The 21289-nt window shown below is 37.1% G+C and overlaps 1 protein-coding gene across 16 annotated transcripts in view; it reads right to left on the bottom strand.

The window, feature by feature from the left end:
• Positions 1-4822: 4822 nt before the first annotated feature.
• LOC122062383 overlaps positions 4823-21289 on the bottom strand; it is a 17826-nt gene continuing 1359 nt past the window's right edge. Inside the window, exons 2-13 of one of the 16 annotated variants that reach the window (XM_042625996.1) lie at positions 18187-18290; positions 16722-16856; positions 14519-14827; positions 12541-14404; positions 11274-12445; positions 10960-11063; positions 7993-8085; positions 7668-7774; positions 7442-7556; positions 5737-5855; positions 5577-5642; positions 4823-5461 (exon numbers count right to left, since the gene is read on the bottom strand). In XM_042625996.1, coding sequence (XP_042481930.1) covers positions 13711-14404; positions 14519-14827; positions 16722-16856; positions 18187-18290 — 1242 coding nt within the window. In that variant the 3' untranslated portion in view covers positions 4823-5461; positions 5577-5642; positions 5737-5855; ... (4 more) ...; positions 11274-12445; positions 12541-13710. Of the gene's footprint in view, positions 5462-5576; positions 5643-5736; positions 5856-7441; positions 7557-7667; positions 7786-7992; positions 10318-10959; positions 11064-11273; positions 12446-12540; positions 14405-14518; positions 14828-16721; positions 16857-18186; positions 18291-18384; positions 18872-21289 lie in introns of those variants that run through there. The other 15 variants (XM_042625997.1, XM_042625999.1, XM_042625998.1 and 12 more) reach the window with 15 other exon arrangements.

Raw genomic sequence — 21289 nt, 5'->3', positions numbered from 1 at the left:
GGTTTAGGTTACTCTCAGAATGGTCTGAAATTTCTGGAGGAGGTCTGTAAGTCAACCCATCTTTGATTCTTTGGCTGATCTATCTCAGAAATTAACTAACAATCAAATATTTAGTTCTGAAATCAACGGTTGGCGGCAGAGACAAAATCAACAATCTTCCGGTTTTCTTTTCAATTTACATATTTTAGCCTATTTTATTCTTATTAAATTCTATCGTGTTGATCCATAATTTCATACTCCATTGCTAATATTTATTCCATAGTATTATTAATTCAGTTTAGCTTCTGTTAAATTGTTCCCGGAATCCCACCTTTGCAAATCATATTCCCTTAAAAACCTCTATTATAGGGGTTTCGCATTGTCGAGTTTGCATTAGAGGAGCCTTGAAGGTTTGCTCTTCCGATCAGGCTAATTAGTTCTGTGAGATGGGGCTCCTCTACTGCGCAAGAGGAGCCAATTTTTAATCTAACTGAATAAAATAAAAGATTAAACATGTCATTGCCTTTTAATTTTACTACTCTTTTATTTCTTTTATAGACCTTCACTATATCATGGATTCAGAGAGTACTGGTGATGCCATCAGATGAAATAAGTTTCTTGATTTATTGGATGATGTGCATATAACAGCGATTAGAAAACATGATATAAGTGAACAATCTCTCTCTCTCTCTCTCTCTCTCTCTCTCTCATTGTGATAGAACACATGAATCATCTCTATTTAATCGGACACTCATGTTCTCACGTGCAAATAGGATTTCTTACTAGTGTATATATATGAATATGTAAAAAATAGGCATTAATTTTCCCTCTTTCTTTTTTTGTTAAGGTCGTAATGCATTCAATGTTTCATGATCCCAATATTCCAAGCACTGGTAAACTCATGCCTATGACCTGCCCTCATTATACAATTTCTATCCAACCGTCAACTATCCTATTTGTAATTTTGAAGCTTTTCAGCACTCTATGAATTGTTACCCTTCAAATGACTGACCGAACTGCCAGTCAGCTGGAGCTACACAATAAGATGTAATTGTCCTTCCACTGTAGGACGGTCACCTCAATAGATAGCGGTTGCCTTCAAGGTTCAAGTTACATGCCAATTTTGGCCCCAATTCCTTCCCATTAAAATCCGCCCGTATTAGATCCGTTTACTTTCACTACGACCACCTCGCCATCCAACTCAACATTGGTCATTACGACTTGATAGAAGAAGGAACTTCAATACATTGGCCAAAATGATCAACTAACACTCACTATTTATAATATTGTCATCAAAAGTGCTAACGATCAACCAAAACCTTGGTAAAGAGTTTAAATGCGCAATGGTTTGTACACCTGATTCAGTACTATTTGTGCAAACACAATACATATGCCAAAAAAGATCAACCAACATCGCAAGGGAATGCCTATATAACAAGTAGTTCATTGCAATGATGATTAACTACCGGGGTTGAATTCCTTCGGGTCCATCGAAGCAATCTCCCAACAAAAAAATAACAAAAAAGGCTCCTGGTTCAACCTGCAAAATGAACTTTAATGTCAACTTCACCTCTAAGATGTGTGCTTGAAGCTTTCATACGATGAGCACAAATGCCATCTCAAAACATCTTAATAATCTATAGGACAGAGAACTTCACCTAGCATGAGATCATTAAATACTCCATCCATGATAATCCCGACTAGTCTCTGTTATGTTGAGAAATAAAATAAAATCATATAAATTATGTAATACGCATACCTCAAAATTCCATGCTCGAAGCATACCCACCACCTGGAAAATCGTCAGTGACTGATTCAACATCAAGAGTTGGATCATCAAGAATCTCATTGAGCCGTTTCAGATTTTCACGTTCCTTCTTTATGTTGTTTATAATCTCAACCTCCCGCTCGCAAAGATATGACTTTTGGAGCCGACGTCTCATTATGTCGATCTCATTTTGGGCATTTTCAAGGGCAATTAGTATCTTAACCCTGTTTGGTGGAACTTCACAGAATGCTTTTCGTTTTGGAGTACTCACTAGATGTGACCTGCATCTTTTTCGCAAAACGTTTACCTCTGTGATTGTACGATTGTATTCATCTTTCAAATTTTGAAGCTCAGAGTCGAATGCTAAAGGTGGACGAAGAAATTGTGGAACCATCGCTGGACAAAATTGAGTTCCCACAACGTACTCAAGCATCCTGGTGCAAACATAAGAGTAGAGTGGAATATAAAAACATTGTTGATTTTTAAGCTATTTCCTTTCCTACACATTATTTTTAATTTTTTATTGTTTATTTTTTTAACTTACAACGAGCAGGATGGAGATGGTCGCTGGTCCATCGAGGTCGCGCGTCCGTCGTCACTGGAGATGGTCGCTGGTCAGTCTAGGTCGCTCGTCCGTCGTCACTGGAGATGTTAGCTGGTCCGTCGAAGTCGCGCGTCCGTCGTCACTGGTGATGTCGCAGAAACCTGCTCTCTGGTCTCTCAGAGGAAGGAGTCGAAAACCTTAGAACAGAGATGGTCGCTGCTCCGTCGAGGTCACACGAAACTTGTCGCTGTCTCATCGTCGCTGATCGAGGTAGCAGGAAGATCTGGGTCGGTAGTATGATATACGCTAGAATGGAGGTGGAAGTGATGGAAGTGAAGCCGTGTAATTGTTGAAGAGGGTAAGGGGATTTCAGATTTCTCAGAACTAGGTCGGGTATGGAAGCAGTGACGCCTGATCAGTTTGGTTTTGGATTAAGGTTAAATTGAACCAATTAATACAAGGGAAAATTACAAGATTACTCAAAATTAGGTTTTTATTTACAAAATTACCCACTTGAAGTTTGTGATAACTAAATTGCCCTACTCAAGTTTTTACCCACAGCCACACGTTGCCCGTGGATTTTTTACTAGTATATATATATATATGAATTTATATGTTTTTATTTCTGATTAATGTTTCGAGCTGCAATCGATTCGATTGCCTATCATTCCTTCAAACTCTGACATTACAGAGACCAATAGTACGATTCGAAAGGCTCCACTTGGGTTTGATTGAATGTGACTTAAGTATATTTCCTCAACTTTACCATATAGTCATCTTGCCTGTATATATATGTTAGTAACTGGTGCTTCACATGAATACTGTTGTGGTGCTTCACATGAATACTATTGAAGCAATTCTACAAATTTTTCAAAATTTCCCAAGTGGTTGTACCTATACTCATCCTGACAAAGCAAAGCATGCAACTTTTTCCAAGATTCTATCATGTCAAAGAACTTGCCCAACGCTTCAGTAATCATTACAATTTGGAATCTCTGGTATAATACTTTTTCAAGATGCCCATCATGTTGAAGAACACTATTACATAATATAGTGAATTTGATGATGGACTACCACTACTTACCCTTTGGAATCATTTATGTATTCAAGATTCACATTATATTAAAAGTACCACCTACTATTACAATTTGAAGTAGGTATGGAGACTACAAATATACCCATCCGCTTCAACATCCTCTTAGCCACCTTGAAAATGTTGAAGTAACTCTATAATGGCGTCCAGTAGCTCCAAAGCTAGTAATTCTGCTCCCAGTGTGAATCAAGAGAAAGGGAAAGAGGAGCTTCGACTGAAGGAGAGAATCCAAGAGCTACTTAATGATCGTGAGAATGCACGCCGTGAAGCAAGAGATCTACAAGTAGAGCTTCCCCTTCGAAAAGACCTTTACAAAGTGAAGGATGTCACGACTTTGGACGAAAATATTCGAATCCTAAGTCGTGAAATTTCAAAAACGCGTACGAGAACTAGGCGTGCCTATTTTGAACACAAAAGGGTTGAATCAAAGAAGATCATACACGACCAACGTTTAGAATTGGAAAGTGTTCGTAAGATGAAGAACAATTGTGATATGACTTCAGAATCATCCGGAAGCGATGACGACGCAATGATAGGCGATGATGCTTACCCTATACTGCAGTAGGAATTGCAGGCAAGAAAAATTCCATCTATCAAGTTGTTTTACGCATTTCAACTTTCGCTTTTATTGAATAAAATCCATGAAGGGGGTTGTGAGGTTAAAATAAATGAATATGAGAAATTTACTACTTTAATGGCATGTTTTCCTTAGGAACATCCATATTTTAAATTTACAGCTACTCAATATATATTCACTTACTGTTACCAGCTATGGTTTGATTCAAATTCCCAATTCTATATATACACATACTAGTCCTCTCATGTCCATGATGACAGCCTTTGTGCTTCAAGCTGGCACTGGTAAGGTGACCTCAGGTTCCCAAGGAGGAACTGTCGATAGATGGGTGGTTGAAACTGCAACAAGGTACCGGACAACGAATTGCCCGTCTTCATCTTACAAGGATCACAAATTTCTTCAGAATGGTAACAACTTGAGATCATTATGCTTTGTAGTTATTTAATTTGTAGGGAGTAAACTAAGGGGCTTTTTTACTAAAAAAAAACTAAGGGGTTTCTATATGTAATGGAGAAAGTGCAACAATGATTACCAATGATAGCAAATGAAGCTTGCCCTTTGATCCAACTGGGTCTTATGTGCAAAATAAAACCATTCTTTGTTATTATGTTCAAGAATTTCTTAACAAAGTGATTGCATAAATACAACGACGATAATTACCCCAAAAACCCATTACTTGATACTCAATTCACCAAAAAAAAAAGGACAGAGAGAGGGAGAGCAGTTTCAGGTAAAAAGTTTCATCTTTCGCATTCATCTACTTCTTGCACTCATGGTAACAATGATACACTCCCAATAGAGCCATGAGTGTACAAATAAAGCGAATACCCCCACATAATAATCCCGACTACAACTTAACCATACATCAATACAGCCATGAGTTCCAAATAATTTAAACTATTTCAATGTTTTCAACAAGGTCAAGCTAGTGCTACATAATACAATTCTATATATATTCAGAAAATAAGATCCCAAAGTTTCAGAGATGCTTCAGCCATACTGCTCTCCTGGTGCCAAGACCATCTCCTTGACCTTCAACCATGGATGCTCGAAAGAACAAGCATGCATGTTAGCCTTATTTCTACATATTCAATTAAGCTTGTCTCCTATAATAGACTACCACCTATTAGTGTTGAAGAACTAACAACACGTTCTTCCATTCGCATAAGATCCAAAACAACAAAATTGAAGAATTTTCAAACTCAATTGGGATATGTTTGGGCTGGCGACCAATATCGATGACCATGGTGCAGAAACATGCCTTACAACTCGTGAGGATGGCATGCACACCAACAAACAATTTCACTGTTAAATAGTTGAAACAGAAAATTTAGATTCACTATACAGGTAAGAGAGGTGCTTGCTCCCTGCACTCTTTTTCAAATCATCTTCTCAAATTTATCAAGCTTCTTCACTATTTGCATGGACATAATTAATAGTTCTCATAACGATGTTGCAAGAAGATGGATCATTTTTAAAGAGATTCCAGAATTGGTTGTCCTGCATGCATTAGAAAATTCATTAGTAGTGTGAAAAAGCAGAACTATAGAAAGACAGAACAGGTTAATAAACAAGACTTTCAAATTGAAAAGAACACAAAATAATACAAGCTTACTTGCAAATATGCGTTCCCTTCACTAGAAATCGTCATTGCAGGCCTCAATCCTTGCTTTAGTTCAACCTATGTCAGTTCAGATGATGAAAATAAGCAAATGACGATCTAATTTCTAACTGTCATAAAGGGGACAAAAAAAGTTGCGTCTGCATCCAATCACCTTCTCCATGGCCTCGATGCATTGATCAACAAAATCACTAACTTTTTCTGCTAATTTCTTGGTCAAGGGATGTGATTCTGCACCTGGAGCGTCAGGAATGATAGAAGCATATACTTGGCCTACATAAAAAAAAAAAATGTAAGTACTCAATACAAATACGAATTAAACAAAAAGGAAGTGATACAACAAAGAATAATTATAGACATTGTAACGGCATCACGTCATACATGATGGAAAAGAATCATTGAAAAACTATATTTTCAGGAAAAGATAACTCTAAATGGGTTACAACATTGAAGCTGCCAAAGAAAGGCATGATCAAATCAAACTTCATAGAGCATACTAATGATGGGTTCCAAAAGAGTGATCAATTTCAAAAGCAATGACAGGCTTTGAGAACCAGCAACAGTAGGATGTGATAATACCGGATTAAAGTTAGATATATTATGATAGTATCCTTTGAAAGAAAAGGAAATTCTCATCCATAAACCATGATTGAGAATGCAATATCTCAGGACCCATAAACTGTCCTAGGGCACATTTTGCAGCTTAGTTAAGTTTACTAAGTACTAAAAAGGGGAGAGTTCAATCCAGAGTGCCCAATCAGAACAACAGTTTCCTAAAGCAACCATTAGTTTCATTGAAGCCTAAAGATCATGTATTTTTAACAATATATATTGGATCACCAGGGGAAAGGGTAACATATCTGAAAATATGGACCAGAGGTCAGAGAGAAGAAAATGTTCTCCAATATTTTAAATAGAGGTTCTGATTCTTTGACATGAGCCACGTGACAAGTTGTGGGTGACCAGGTGGGCTGAACCAAGTTTTCAAATGACCCAAGACACGCAGAAGCACACACAAACACACAAACACACACACACACAGAAGCACACACAAACACACAAACACACACACACACAGAAGCACACACACATGCGCGGACTCACAGGAAGAGAGAGAGAGAGAGAGAGAGAGAGAGAGAGAGAGAGAGAGAGAGAGAGAGAGAGAGAGAGAGAGAGAGAGAACTCCACACACTTCGAATCATTGGTATAGGATCACATCCTAAAAGATCATGTGAAGAAAAGAAAAGAAAAAAAATTTAAAAACTCAATTACTGCCATAGATCCAGTAAAGAACCAAGAATCAGTTTTAACTTCTGACATGGCTTTAAATCAGTCTTGCTGTATGCTACATCTGATTTGAACACATAAAATAAAATGAAATAAAATAAAATAAATTAAAAAAAGAGTTGATAATCTGACAAAAATAGCGAACTGATTTGTGTTTCTTGTAAATAGATGAAAGGAAAATCATTAAAGGAAAAGAAATTTAAGAAAAAATATTTCCATAAGCTCTTTATCTCTGAGCAGAAGTATCTTACTTTGCTTTCAATTTGAGAAAAGACAAGCTAGGTAAAGTAAGCACCTTTCAGAAAACACAAAAATTGATGCACGGATTTTCCCTCCAACTAAATCCATGAAAAGTGCAAAACAGAAAGGAATTTTGCACCTTTCACGGTGGCTTTACCTCTATTCTATTCATCCAACATAAACTACGGAAAGCTAAGCAGAAAAGTTTCACAATTGCAGAAGATAGTCTGACTTGCTACGATCTTCCCCACAAGATATTCTGGTTTTCTATAGGGAAAAAAGGGAGTGCATTTGCTTAGCACATTCGTTCCACAAGAAGAATATTTACTAACCTTCAGGTTTTGCTACTAGGCTCAACACTCGATTAATAAGATTTCCCAAGTTATTGAGTAATTCAGAATTCAGTTTTGCTTGCAGATCAGCCCATGTGAATAAGGTATCCGAGACCTAAACACAAACGTACCCATAAGAATTTGTCAAGCTATAAATATAGAGAACAAAAAATACCAGCTGAGCGAACAAGATTGAACCAAACCAGAGTGTAACAACAAAACTCACCTCAGGCCTATTTGTTAGCAAGTAATATCGCCATACTTCAACTGGTATATTTGTATCTTTTGCATCGTTACCAAAGACTCCAATTCCCTTACGTTTGGAGAATTTACCTGCACATGCACTGAAAAAACTAAACTAAAAATTGCAGGTGTACAGTTAAAAAAATCCGAAGTTACTTGACTTTCCTTTTTTTCCTCATTTTAAGCCACCTTCCCTATGGCCTTACACTGCGGATGATGGGGGGGGATTCATAGGCAGGAATACATAACCTTCTACATGGTACATCCTGCATATTAGCAAAGCCACTAACATAGGGCTACATGTATACCTGCTTCAGTCAGTTCAGGTACTCAGTCACACTGATAGTCTTCATCAATGTCCAGTTTTCACCAGTCCCAATAACTGTAGATGGAAACATGACCTGAAATATATTAACATGAAAAAGGAAAAACCTTTGATTAATACATGAATTTTATGGCTGTATAACCCAAAATTTGGAAGAATAATAATTAGACAAAAGTTACAATTTGTACAACATGACAGAACAATTCTATTTGAAGAAAAGGGAAAAAATCTATAAGTGGATACAAGAGTGGACAGTCCTTGTGGCCTTTAGAACAACTTAACATTCTACTTTTGGTTTATTACCTCTCGCTCCAGGAACCCTATTGACAGAGCACTCAACGAAGGCTGCCCCCTATATGGAAGTATTCATAGTGTCGACAGGTATACTTCTCGATATCCAGCAATAGAAAATATAGAAGCAAAACATAGGCGATGATGAAGTTGCCATGTGATTAAGGCAAAATGCATAAGGTTAAAGGGAACATATGCAACTGGCCAGTAATTCATGGGTTAGTTCAGAGAAAGGTAGAGTCAAGCATCTCGTTTTTCAATTAAAACACAATTACATGTGCATAAGGTGCAGCAATCTTCACAAAGGAAAAATCAGGATCTAGCGTGTAACCAATTCCTGGACCAATCATAAGAACCCAAATAAGTTCCTAAGCTTGAAGGTTTCCTGCTGATCCTGTTCTTCCTGATTGTGGCCCCTAAATTGTTTGATTTTTATCAAGCCAAGTAATAATTGCTTAAGCACTTAATAGTCCAGATCCTCTACTACTGCATTTCAGGGATTATTCCATAAGCAGAATCACGAGCTCAATTCAAGTATCTATTGGTATTTTAGGAAATACGACTGCCTATCAAAGAGTTTGCTTAGGTGTATTTAATTAGCATTCTCAGGATGCATTGGCTATCTCATGACTGGCTCATAGGGATAATCCAGGTCCTTTGGCACAAAGGATCTGCATCCAATCCTTACCAGCACCCAAATATTTAACCAGTCCAGGAACAGATAAATGAAATGAGTACACATGCATGGCAATATCATAAGTTTAATTCATCCATGATTCAAATGTATGCAATCGTTCACATCTAAAACCTCTACCAAACAATGCAACTGCATCAAATATAGTCTAAAGGGATTTTGAGGCCACCTAAGAAATAGGGTTCAGAAATCCCAGAGAAATCTAGAATTGCATGGAAAGGATCGACATCTTTTTCTCGAGGCTGGTTTCGACCAAGCCTGAAGCTGAGATATGGGTCAAATTCTGGAATTTATGGCAAAACACAACATGTCATGGGCTGGTCAGAACTGGTAGAAACTTCGTAGGAGTCAGTATCTACTCAAGGTTTCATTTCGGTTTCTGTCAAAACCTAAACCTAAATATCTCAGTCGAAACTTTCATCATGCATGAAAGTGAGGAACCAGATCTAAGAGAAAACTTGTCGATGCAGTCAAAACCGATCAGATGAGAAAGAACTTCTGGTCAAGTAGTTCAAACTGCTTCTATCATAATATTCCAGCAAAGTTTGAAAGTACTCTGAAGGTTAGATTTAGAAATATTGAAGAGACTGTAAGTAGGAAACTTGAAAACCCAGAATAAACAGTAAATTTGATGGCAAGGCCTTAGGGTTTCAAAACAGAATCAAATACTAATCTGATTTAAAAATTAAACATAATTATGAAGCTTTAAACAGTCTCTACAGGGATCAAATGAAGAGATCAGTTCCAGAAAATCAGGATTGAGAAATTGAGTTGCAGTAGGATCTACCATTCAGTTGGAAAACTGAAAACAAATGAGTTGCAGTAGGATCTACCATTCAGTTGGAAAACTGAAAACAAATGAGTTGCAGTAGGATCTACCATTCAGTTGGAAAACTGAAAACAAAAAGAATCTGAAACTGATAACTAGTTAAGCAATTTGACACAAAGTTTCAGCAGAGTTTGAGTAAAGATTAACTCAAAGAAATGGACCAGAACTATTCAGAAACTGAAACAGAAATAAAATCACAGGATTTAAGAATTAGAGAGATCTGACCTATACTGCCTGGAGAGAAGGAAAATGGAGATTGGAAAGATTGGACATTCAGGAATCCACCTGAACACAGTTTAGAATCCACCAGATCCTTGCACAATACTTAGCAGAAAACAACTCCTGAATCCACAGCTTGAAATCTACAGACCATAGTTGCAGCCAAAGCTTTCTTCATTCACAAAATCGAGGGTGGGGGGATGTTAAGCCTTTACATGCTTATCTAAAACTTCTGTAAACTGAATCAGACACTGAAAAGGGAAGGCTGCAACCTCCCGGAATCCTGAACAGATAAGGAAGCAAATAAACAGAAACAAAGACTGATTAAAATATCCAGCCACAGGCTGTATTGAAGATGTCTTCCTTGACTCATACAAAAATAATAAAGAATATCAAGGACTGAAATTGATTACTCCTATTCCAGCCAACCAAATAGCAATAAAATAAAACCCAAACAGACCGGAAATTCCTCCCCATCAACGTTATGTATTAGGGAAGTGCTAAACTGACTCGACCACTTAAGTAATAAGAGAAATAACAAATAAAATATGACTCAACAAGACCCAGCGACAGGACTAGACTTGAGTTGGATTTGTTGGAACAAATTCTGGTCAGGCTAGGCCTAGACTAATTTTTCTTCTTCCTCCTGGCACTACTGCTGGTGCCCAAATACTGCATCACAGTCTGTCCAAGGGCTGGCTAAATTAATGGTCCAGATCATTGCAAATGCATGGTTTCAGACATCAAACCAGAAATTGACATTTGGGCTAGTTTTGACTGCGTAAAAACATGGATAAAAGTGGTATTCTCCAACATAAAAGATATAAAACCTATGCATGTCCCTCATAACTTCAAATGAAAAATGCCAACACATTCAAATCCATGTTCAATCCACAGAGACAAAGGTAGAATCGAACCTTCGGGTGTAGGAAAGGCCCTTATTACAGTACTATATCTCACTCCGTATTAATAAGTTGCATATGGATTCTTATCAAATCTTACTTGAATTCCCTGCAACTTACTTAAATTGGAGGCAAATAAAAACGTCAAAAACTACATATGCATGATTAGGTTCGACTATTTCAATCAGTGAATGGGTTTGTGCCCTGTAATGAGGACATGGACACCAATCAGTTCTAAATTATGCAACATAACTGTAAAACACAGGTTACTGAAAAAAAAAATATGAAAAAGACAAACACAACTGGAGATGAATGAGACATATATTCACCTGCTAAAGTACTGAGTATCCTTCATATTGGGGGGGCCTCAAAAGTAGAAATTGGTTGTGAACTGCAATACAGTCCCAAGGGGTGTACTTCAGCCAACACTTGTATTAAACCTCGGCAAAACATATTGAAACAAACTGTCTTTTAGTAGACATCTACGCATTGACAACGAAAATATAGGAAGGCATATAATGGTAAAGCAGTTCTGAGAACACTGAGAAGTATGCTCACCCATTTATAAGCATATGAGATATGTGAATTATGAAACTACAGTCCAATGCATAATTAATTGGATGAAATTTTAATGTGAATATAGATTTACCTGGGAGAATGGAAGGAAAATAAATAAGAGTTACAATAAACGTAGTTCATGAGGGTGAAGGTAGTGGTGATCAATAATAGATCTATTTTGTAGTGAACACGTACTGCAAATCCAGCTTGTATATGGTAGTTGGATCTTTAGCGCACCCTGAAACACTATACGCTAAACTGGTATAGTGTTGGGCGAGGGGGGGGACTTTTCTTATTAATTCATATCATAAAATTGATCATTGAGCACAAATGAGGGAGCAACATAGACAATATACTTAATCCATTAAAAAAGAAAAAAAAAAAGGAAGTAGACCCATTAGCTGAAGCTGATAAGGAATAATAAAAGAGGCCTTCGCTCCAAGGGCAGCACTGTTTGCCCTGTTGCTGCTTAGTATGAAAGCATATGAGAGAGAGAGAAAGAGGGAGAAGGTTTAGTTTATGTTACCTTCCAAGGAAATAAGATAGATTCCAATTCAATAAAAGATGCGATTTTGCCTGAAGAGCACAAAGACTAAATAAAAATTCAGCTGTTAGTCACGTAGTCTGTTAAATATGCAACATGCCAACAATGCAAATAGTCTCAACGACAAAACATAAAAGTCATCATATATCTATTCAATGTCCATAGAGATAAAAATGTGTTAATAGCGAATGCAATTAACCGAACAACAAAACCATAAAATATCCACCTAAAACATTCAGATAGAGAATCAAATATTCAATATTACATCATATTAATATAAGATTCTTCTCAACATATTTTGGGACCTATGAGTGTTCCCTTCAAATAATTATAGTTGTATGTTCTTCGAGAGTGATGTGAGGCCAACAAAAAGTGAAACATGTGTTGCCATCTTGGAAACTGCAACCAAAATTGAGAGATGACTTTAGGCGATGTACAGTTGACACATAACACAAACTTTTAGTTACAAGAAATTTCTATACCAATTAGCTTACCACGTTCATAAGAGGCTATATTGCCTCCCGACATGACCTCCTGTTATGCCTATGATCCCCACATCTGCTACAATGTTGGGGTCGCTTCTCCACATCTTGTGATTCTATACGTTGTCTCTTTGGTCGGCCTGCACGCTTACGAGTTCTAGGAGGCCTCACAACAACGTATGCGTCCCCTGTGGGTGATTCCAAGGACATATCATGGTTAGGGACAGGATTGATTGGTTCTTCATACGTTTGCGCATATGCCTCTTTATGATACTCATGTGAAACATAATTCAGGAGTTGTCCACGAATCCTTGCTATCGCTGCAGATGCATGAATACAGGGTAGACCTGTCATCTCCCACGCCTTGCAGGAACAAGATCTCAAACTTAAGTCAACTGAGTGTGTACTTGCGTCACCCTCAACTTCAAACCCAGACACTGAAGATCGCCTAATGGTCAGCCGCTCAGATTTACGAACTCGTTTCTTTAGAATCTTGTTAATCTTAGGGCCCACATCATATTTCCACTTAATTAATTTCTGCTTACGTTTATACATCATCTCCATCTGTTTCACCCTTATACTGTTCAAGAGTTGCATTATGGGCAGTTCACGTTGCTTTAATATCCATGCATTATATGTCTCTGCATAATTGGAAGTCAACTTGTCATAACGATTTCCAGGGAATAGACAATTAGCCCAGTTCTCTGGTCCAATTGTCATTAACCATATATATGCATCTTCTGAGATACCCTTTATATCACCCATATGATTGTTAAAGTCTAAAGTTGTCCGTGCATATGCTGCATCAGTAAGCAATACTTCTAAAGCATTCTTCAAAATGGCTGACATAGGCTTTCGAAGATTCTTCTTAAAATTTTCCTTTAAATGGCGAAGACAAAACGCATGGTGGACATCCCCAAAGACAGAATGCACCCCATCAATTATGGATTGATGCCTATCAGACACAAAAACAATCTGTTCAGTGTTGTCTAATGCCATGTTAAGCTGCTCTAAAAACCATGTCCAATCAGAGTGATTCTCACCAGAGACAATTGCGAAGGCGACAGGAAACATCCCATCATCTGCATCCATTGCTGTAGCAGATAACAGAGTGCCAAGAAACCTGGATTTTATGAAGGTGCCATCAATGAACAATACAGGTCTACATCCTGTCCTGAAGCCCTACACAGCAGCGTAATAGGCTACAAATAGTCTTGTAAATTTACCATCATCATCAACCTCATATTTAGCATGGCTCCCAGGGTTTGTCTCAATAACCTTATTACAATACCAAGGGATGTACAGATAAGATTCCTTGAAAGATCCAAACACTTTATCATTTGCAACCTCCTTTGCCCTCCAACACTGCATGTAACTCAATTCTAGGTGATAGTCTCTTTTCATATCAATAATGATTTCAGTTGGAGGATACTTGGGAGTGTCTCGAACTTTCTCAACCACAGTATTAGCTATGAGAGACTGCGGTACCTTCACCTTGTCAATGAACTGAGATCCAGGTGGATGTTGGTGTACACCTTGGTACTTATGAATCCTAAACATTCCACTCGGCTTGACATGACTTGCCCTAATTGACCAATAACATCCCTCAACTGCACACTCAACAATAACCCTCGCTTTATCACTCCACTTTGTCAAATAACGGAAACCATTTGCAATAGCAAATTGAGCAACCGATTGTCGAAAGTCAGTTGCTGACTTAAACATCTGTCCCACACCCTCTATTGCTTTCTCCCAAAATATGGTTAGTACTTTGTCCACAGGTGTCTCACTTGAACATGCAATAACCATGTCACAAGTCTCATCAACATTCCCGTCATCCATATGCTGAGACTGTGCAAAAGTAACACTGCACCTGCTATCGGAATTTAAAAAAAAAAAAAAAAAAAAACAATGTTTACATCTCATTACAGCCATAAAAAATTTAAAAACTTAAGCTAAACAAACTGACAAACTACAACAAATAATGTACCTGGGCCCATAGTGATCACTTCCGATAGAGCCATCATCCCTTGACACAATTACATCCACTATGGCACTACGACTGTTAAAATCCAACATATTTTGGAGGTCTAAGTCTCCCTTAAGGCTAATAGGAGCACATCTACTCCCAGGCACTAACCACTTCAATAAAACACCATCAGGGTTGAAATTCCATGATGAACAAACCTTCTCCAAGAACTGGGTGAAATTCATTGTTCCATCCATACGAATTGCAATAGATTCACCTCCCTCCTTCATATATGTTCCATCAGTATCTTTTACTAACACTCCACCATAACTGCATACAGCCAATACTGAACCTGACATCTTTCCTATATGCTGCAATCCTCACAAGGCAAAAGATTGAGAATTTTCCTTTTAACATGGCTTTTACTATGATACAATCACAAGGAGAGCAGAAAATATGAGAGGATTTAAGAAGCCCAATAGAAGCAACAATATAATCGCAATGGTTTCTTAACAGCGGGAAGTACATTAAAAGAATATAAATCTGCAGAACTTGAAACTCTATTTTCAACTTATTAGAGACCTCCTGAATCCACAAGGCACAGAAAAGTCGTCCCCACAGCAAAAAATATAAAAAAAAAAAAGGAATTTTCATGGAATTTTCAGTAGCAGAAAATAAACTTTCCCAAAAAAATATATGAACAATAAGAGCAAAATAAAAATCCAAATCCGACATTCCTCTATCCTGATCATGCTATTTTCATTCTTACATTCTATTGGTTCTGTTATTCTGTTAGTTGGGCTTTCTACTATGATCTGCCTCAGTTACATTATCCACTTGTCTAGTTTATGTTTCTGTTTATAACCCTGAATTTTCTACTCAATTTCGGGAAGCCTTTTTCAAGTGAACTTCTCAAAATCAGGGACAATGGACTTGATTTTTAAAAATTTGACCGGCTACTGTTTATGGTTTCATATTGCTGCTTAATATAATAATAATAATAATGATAAGAATAATTTTTTAAAAAAAATGAAAAAAAGATCTCTGCTTGTTACTATTCTTAATTATATATACCCTGCCCATCAATTTTGTTATTTTCTGGGTTTCGACTTTCCTATTTGATGAAGGAAATATTCGTATCTCACAATCCAGCAGTTGAATTTCCATCAGATTTTGCAATACAGCTTAATACTCTGAACAGAGGACTTGACCTTATTTCTGGTCTCATTTGAACATTTGACTTGCTGAAATCAATTTTCGCTTGAGCCTAGTTACAGAACCATTCACTAAGATTTTGATTTCTAAGGGATTTCTGAATTCCTAAGCTGAGGCAATTTAGAACCCTATCATAGAGACTAAACTCAGCCCTGAACTATAATTTGCTACAGATACGAATCAGTCTAAAAGATTCGGAAATATTTGAGATATTTTGGGTTTTGCGAAGAGTTTAGTCTGTCAAGGGGGGGGGGGTGGGAGGGGACCACTTAAAGCCTACATAGTGGCAGACCAATTCTCCTTCATCAACTCTCTATGTAACCCATCAAATTGACCCTCCTTGGGAGAAAGTTTAAAATTTGGTTCCGCTAACAAAACATTGTCATCACATTTCATGAATGCTTCTTCTCTAAAACCCTTAAATTCTAATACAATAAAAACCATTTACCCCCTTGTGTAGCCTTGCTCACTAAGATCATAACAAGTACAAATTTACATGAATCTTATGAATTTCCAAATTTTGAGTTGTTTTACTGATTTGATGCTTCAAATAGATTAAAATAACTGTAACAAAAACCAATCACAAATTTCAAAGATTTAGGAAAAAATCAAAGTTAGTGCACTCAAACCAATAGTTGTCATGCACAAGCAGTAATGAAATGACCATGTAAGAAAGGCGGTCACATAAATGAACAGAGAAAACTAGTCTCGCAAGTCCCAACTGTCCAATCAGTTTGCATTTGAAGCACACATCAAACGAAATCCAAGTTCTCAATAAATATAGCTGATATGATTAAACCGAGTCCATTTCTCAAAACTCAACCTTCAATATTGTGACCATATGTTTTAGGAACCAATACACATCAACATCAGCCTCAAACTTGAATTGCAAATCACATTAAGACACTAAAAAACAAAAATTGAACTACTCAGGGAAACCACACAACAAAAAAAAGGTTAACAACAACAGCATCCAGAAAAAATCAATAGGTAAGGAGTAAAGTAAGACCTATATGCTGCCTTATCTGTAAGTGGCCTTCTATGAGCTGAAAGTTTTCCCTTCCACTGATGAATGGGAATTAGAGTCAAATTTCTGCAGCTACCGTTCACAATAAATTGGTCCACTGGAGATTCAGAGAGGAACCTAGCAGACAAATTTGGTATGGTTTAGACATTCCAAGGTCCAAGCAAACTTTAAAAATCAGAATGATCAAAACAACTGGTTACATAAGCGCATCACACGTTGTTCCAGTGAAGCTTAGAAATGAAGTTGAAATACATTTGTGATAGCCTGCTCTAATAGAAAGCAATGAGCAGTAGCACCCAGACATTTTAAATTTTCTATTATTTTCAAACTCAAAACTGAATTCAACACAAGTAAGCTTCTTCTATAAAGATCTCAATTCTAACAGTTTCTCTAAGAAATAGTCTCATTCACTAACAAGTTGTATAAATTTTGAAATTCTTTCCATGTTCTACGGATGCAACATTTTTCTATTACACATGCTTCTGATGGCAGGTCTTGGATTCTGATTATCTTTGTGTGTCTGCTGGACAGCAACAACCTACATTGAGTTCACTTGTTTGTCCTTTTAATAGTAGTTACAATGGCACTTGAGGACACCTTTCATCCAACATCAATGCATATTATCATTGAAAAGAAAGTGTATATATTTTAGTTCTTCTCATATCTAATTAGTCCTAAGTAAGAATAATTGTATTCTTTCCCATTGAGACCTGCATAATAAACCACCTTTAAGCTTTCTATGCTTCCTAATTTGACTCCACACTCTTAAACCTTTTCAGCCCTTTCAATGAAATCAAACACAAACCAGCAAGCTGGATTTCCATCCTATTTTAAACCATAAATTCCTGACCCGCCACAATTTTCTTATGAAATTGAAATTTTCTACTATCAAACTCCAGTTTTAGTTTAACAAGAAAATCTAATCTCATCATTGTTCCTCAACCATTAAACCATCGGTTAACCATTCCAAACTGTTTCAGATAAGATCTTACACCATTTCCAGAAACCATAGAGCATGTTGTAATTCCCTTGATTCCATTGAGGCATTACATCAAACACCTACTAGGCTACTAGTCACCAACACTACAATGAACCATAACTATGTACTCTATTTTTTTAGTTTGAACAATTGAACGTGCCATTCATAATAATAATAAAAACAATAATAATAATAACGAAAGACCCATGTACGGTACAAAGATCAAGATATAAGTTTCTGTGAATTCATCGAATAAAAGAGAACAAGAATGAAAATGCTATGAACCAATATCAGAAATGTGACTCCCATTCTCAAAGGAATAGTAAGAGGTTCGAACGAACCAACATGGGAATGGGATTCGTTCCATTCTCTGTGTAGTGGGAAAAAAAAATTAAAAGAACACAGATTACAAAAACAAACTTAGGTGTAAGACATGGAAAACTGAAACATCAAAAGATCATTGCTTACCTCAAGTTATGGGAAGAAGATGACCGATGGTAAGGTTTGTTGATCCCAACAGAGCACTCACGCAGACCCACGAACAAACATGGGAATGGGATTCTTTCGATTCTCTGTGAAGTGAGAAAAAAAAAAAAGAACACATAGATTACAAAAACAAAAAACGTATGACATGGAAAATAGGCTGAAAACAAAATCTTTGCTCACCTCAGATGAACATCCAACCCGAAGAAGATGAACGATATCGTGGGTCTGAGTTGTCTCCCCTCCTTTGTCTTTCTCCCATGGAGATGGAGCAGAGCCGGAGCCGGAGCCGGAGCAGCACCAGAAGAAGCGACAGGAACAACAAACGGTTCCAAGAGAAGAAACTTCAGAATTGTAAACTGGAGGAGAGCATTCACGCAGTACCAGTTCTCTCCCCTCCTCTGTCTCTCTCCGTGTGTGAATGAGAAGTCGATGGGTGAGTCACGGATTCTTCTCCCTCGAGTCCTTCTCCCGTCGTGCTTCTCCCTCCATTCTATTTAAGCCCTAAATCTCCTGAAACCAGCAACAAGTCTCCCTCCTCTCGGAAATCCATAGTCCGTAGACTCCGAACAACTGAAATCAGCAACCCATTCTTTCCCCTTTCGGAAATACATAGTCCAAATAGAAACTTAAGCCCTCAAGATGCGATCGGATCATCGGACGTTAAAGAATCGATTGTAGAAGACGATTAGAAACAAAATCGGAATTTTTTTCACCGATTGGAACATGTATCAAGTTCAATGCGTAGGGATACGAAGTCTGGCGTACGGCTTCCACTGTTTTGGGTATTTCGATAATACGCAAACTGGTTTTGGGTATATATATTGAGTGAAACCCATCGTGGGTATTTCGGTAAAACCAAACCCAATACTAGGTAATCAGGTAATTTTCCCAAAGAACTTTCCTCTTACGCTTTGTCAGTGTCAAATCAATGAAAGAGTTGGTATGTTAATTGTGGCTAAGGATTAAGGCGGATGGATCTTTCTTTTGCCCAATAGTATATTTGAAGGGGAGACGACTCCTCACTCCACCTAGTATGGGGGAAATATCTCAAGTCATATCAATGGAAATGTGGGAGAAGTAACTATCAACATGATTCACATGGAACCAGAAGACTGAGAAAATAATATATAATTTATTGTGAGAGGGCAAACAGTACATTATCCGTGTTGAATATTTTTTTTTCTTAAATTATAATAATATCACTGCAGTGTGGTCGTGGGGTCAAGTTTAGAAATAATCTTTCCGCAAGCTAACTCCTTAGATCTTGTAGTGGTGGGAATCTTGTGCATTAAATACACATTTTAGAATCATAATTGAATGCAAACGATTAAAATCAAATTAGATGAAAAAATGATTCAATTTCAATTCTGAAAAATAAAATTTAATTCGACTCGATTTTGATTTAACGTTAAAACCATCAAATAGATTAAAATGAAAATCGTGTAGAATAAAATCAAATATATTGAGCTGAAAATATCAAACCCGTATAAGAATCAAATTAGACCTAAAAGTTTTGGCTTTGATTTTAGTTTTTAAAATCTATTTTATTTTAGTTCGATTTCAATTTCTATGTATTTTTCTTGAACCCAAACTGAACTGATTGACACCTTTTAATTAAAAGGATCCAATATTAGAATATCTCTCAACATATGGTCAAGAAAGAATCTCTCCAACCACATGATTTGATCGCTTGAGTAATCTGAAAAGGGGTATTTCTGGCCATTAATAATAAGTGAAGAAAGATAATGATGACATCCACTTCTTAAGAGTCCAACCTTCAGTGATGAAAAATTAAATCCAAACCTTTCATTTTCAATCTTAGACAATTTAACAATTATAGACGAAATTAGAAGATTTGGGTTTTCTTATAAACCGATTAAAGTATCAACAGAAACCCCATAAAATAGTGGTAATGAAAGAAAACATTTGATATTGGGGGCACATTTTCTATCCTGGAATGTGCCCATGTGTTCAGACACAAGATTGTGTAAAATGATCATCGCACCCCTCTTGATTGATGCCGGAATGAATGTTCTCATTGGTTGGGACATTGGCACAAGGGCCACGCTCTCAGACTGAAAAAATTTCCCATGATTTTGAGAGAAAAAAACCATGAAAATGGACATCAACAGCCACCCTTCATTGAAACAAACAAATAAACAAGTACAAAAACCTCATTCCATGCTTCCACAAACTACCACCTACTCAGTGGATGAAATTTGTGTGGTTAGCTGTTAATTAACAACTTCAATTCATTTCATTTGAAACGTGAGAAGGAAGGGACCAATCAGTCTCAAAATACATCAACAAAAGAGAGATTAGAAACCGATCATTCTCTTGGTGTTCATTCAAAGTAGTTAAGCCACCAAATCGGTCCTGGTTGATTTCGATCCGGATCAAACCAGCCTTTAGATCTCTAACCCTATTGATTTCGGCTGGAATTGGGATCAGCCTGGATCAGATTTTAAATCCCTGCCTTCACATGAAGGAGACCCATTTCAATTTTTCTGGTCTGACGGTCTTTGGTTCAGGCTGGTTTTTTTTTATGTACAAAGACAAGATACAATGTATCTAAGGGTGTCAATTGGTTCAGTGATGAGCACATTTATGTGTGAAATCTAGGGTAGTAAAACATGCATTTTACATATTTAGAATGGAGCTACCTTGGGTTTTACTCTCTTTTTGCAGGTTTTATATTTTCAAGGTCTTAAGGACTATCGGGCGCTATATCTTCAATTTTACACGTAAAGAGGTCCTATTTCTTTCCATGGTTGCGAAGAGGACGAAATTCTGAGCAAGATGGACGTGTTCAATTAAAAGTACACATTCGTTTGGTCACCTGTACAAATGATTATTCTTTTTCAGGTCAGAAAAAGAATAATGGATCAGAACTGAACCGAGATGCAGAACCAGCCCGTTTGCAATTGTCCCAGAGGTACAAGGAATACTCCAAATGCCAACAAGGATCGATGGACCACATCCTTAAGTGATTAAAGATTTGTTTTTGGTAACAACAACTACCTAGCTTAGTTGGTGAGCTATGGTGTACAAAATTCCCTTCCTCACCAAGAGGTCTCAAGTTCGA

Source organism: Macadamia integrifolia, unplaced genomic scaffold (genome assembly GCF_013358625.1).
Source record: "Macadamia integrifolia cultivar HAES 741 unplaced genomic scaffold, SCU_Mint_v3 scaffold1009, whole genome shotgun sequence".
Lineage (NCBI taxonomy): Eukaryota > Viridiplantae > Streptophyta > Magnoliopsida > Proteales > Proteaceae > Macadamia > Macadamia integrifolia.
The sequence above is the reverse complement of the archived record's forward strand: the minus strand, read 5'-3'. Positions and strand labels throughout refer to the sequence as shown.